The sequence below is a fragment of the Penaeus japonicus genome, unplaced genomic scaffold (genome assembly GCF_977035675.1).
Source record: "Penaeus japonicus unplaced genomic scaffold, GWHDUDI00000001_assembly GWHDUDI00000024, whole genome shotgun sequence".
Lineage (NCBI taxonomy): Eukaryota > Metazoa > Arthropoda > Malacostraca > Decapoda > Penaeidae > Penaeus > Penaeus japonicus.
Window position 1 is genome coordinate 12,826,161 of NW_028234426.1, and position 1,752 is coordinate 12,827,912.

A 1,752-nucleotide genomic window follows, 5' to 3' on the forward strand; every position below is an offset into this window, starting at 1 on the left:
TATGCATCTCCTTGAGATATTTTATCAAATTACAAATTTGATATGCTTATTTATTTCAATGTTTTCTTGACTTATATGAAGTGAAGAGTATAATATGAATGTAGAGTGAACTGTATAAGATGAAATGCATAAAAATTGATCAGTATGTTGCATTATTCTGCATAATAGCAATATATCCTCAAGCATTTCTGTTTTGCTTGATCAGACTGGAAGCAGAAGCAAGGTTAGCAGCCGAAAAGGAAGCAATGCGGCAGGCAGAGGAAAGAGCGAGTGAGATCCTGCGACGAAGGGACAAGGAGAACAAAGACTCGCCGAGAACAACCCCAAACCGGTCAAGCAGCAGCAACACCCCAAGCAGATCGAGCAGCAATACCCCAGTGTCCTTTTCTACAATCAGAAAAAAGCAGTCAGACGAAGTGAGTTTGGGATCTTGTGACATCCTGTACATTTAAAGATATTTTTCAGTCCTATTTTTATAAGATTAGGGTAAGACACTCTAGTCATTTTCAGATATTTTATAGGCAACTTTAATTATTTTTAGATATTTTGAAAGCCACTTTATTTATTTTCAGATATTTTGAAGGCCAAAGGCAAAACTAGGCACAAAGAATCCTATCATGCAAATATATATGAATGAAAATGATACTACTGTCATGTTTATCTTAGTTTTGAAGGAACCAGAACTTTATTAATATTTTTTGGGTATGAATGTAAAAAAAAAAAAAAAAAAATCATCAGACATGTGTATTTGGTTAATGGACACAATTAATTTTGAATATTCTCTCCAGGTTGTTGTTGACACAGGCTGGGGCCCAAATCTCACTCCGCCCAGTGTAACCGAGACTGATGAACCCATTATTCAGCAGATGAACAATGTTAGGAATTATATCAGGCAGGCACGGGTGGGGATTTTATTGGGCCTTCCCCCCCCCCCCCCCCCCGCCCCCCCCCCCCCCCCCCCCCCCTGTTGTGTATTCTGAATGTATCAGGGCATGATATCTGATTTTTTTTTTTTCTTTTTCTTTTATCAGGAATGGTGCAATGTCTTGTATGTAAAAAAAAATATATTTCATCATCAATTCCCCTAAGGTAATAGATAATATCCAAGGTCTATGACACAAAGGTACTAACATTTTTTATTATTTATTTTCACATTATCCTCGATATATTAACTGAACCCGGTTTACTCCAACAGGGAAGCAAATCGATATGATGAGGTAGCAACACTAGAAGCTAACCTAAAGGAGCTTCAAGGAGAATACAAAAAGCAGCAAAGGTTGATGAATCCATAGGAATTGCAACCCTAGGCATCTCTTTTAATTTTATACATATGCAAAAGATAAGAAGAAGAAAAAAATTAGGAAAGAGACAGGAAAAACAAGAAAGAGAAAGGAAATGACGAGTACCTAGACAATATGTTGATCTTGTAAACATGGTACAATTTATGGATAATAGATCTTAAGATGGAATGACCTACATTGTTTCATAAGAATCCCTTTACAGGCTTTGTGCTATCAGACTCAGTGACAACTTGAACTGCATTTATAGATTTCAGTGGAAAAAAAAGGAGGATTTTTTATAAACTAGGCATATTACTGATTAATATCATTTAGAAACCTCATCTGCAGTGTCTCACTATTTTAGTACATACATACATACATACATACATACATACATACATACATACATACATACATGCATACATAAATACATATATACATACATACATACTTACATGCATACTTACATACA

The 1,752-nt window shown here is 35.4% G+C and overlaps 1 protein-coding gene across 1 annotated transcript in view; it reads left to right on the top strand.

The window, feature by feature from the left end:
* Rbsn-5 (Rabenosyn-5) overlaps positions 1-1,438 on the top strand; it is an 18,195-nt gene extending 16,757 nt beyond the window's left edge. Inside the window, exons 8-10 of the mRNA XM_086551114.1 lie at positions 206-416; positions 789-898; positions 1,193-1,438. Of these exons, the coding sequence (XP_086407240.1) occupies positions 206-416; positions 789-898; positions 1,193-1,292 (421 nt within the window). The 3' untranslated portion in view covers positions 1,293-1,438. The remainder of the gene's footprint in view (positions 1-205; positions 417-788; positions 899-1,192) is intronic.
* The last annotated feature ends 314 nt before the right edge of the window (positions 1,439-1,752 follow it).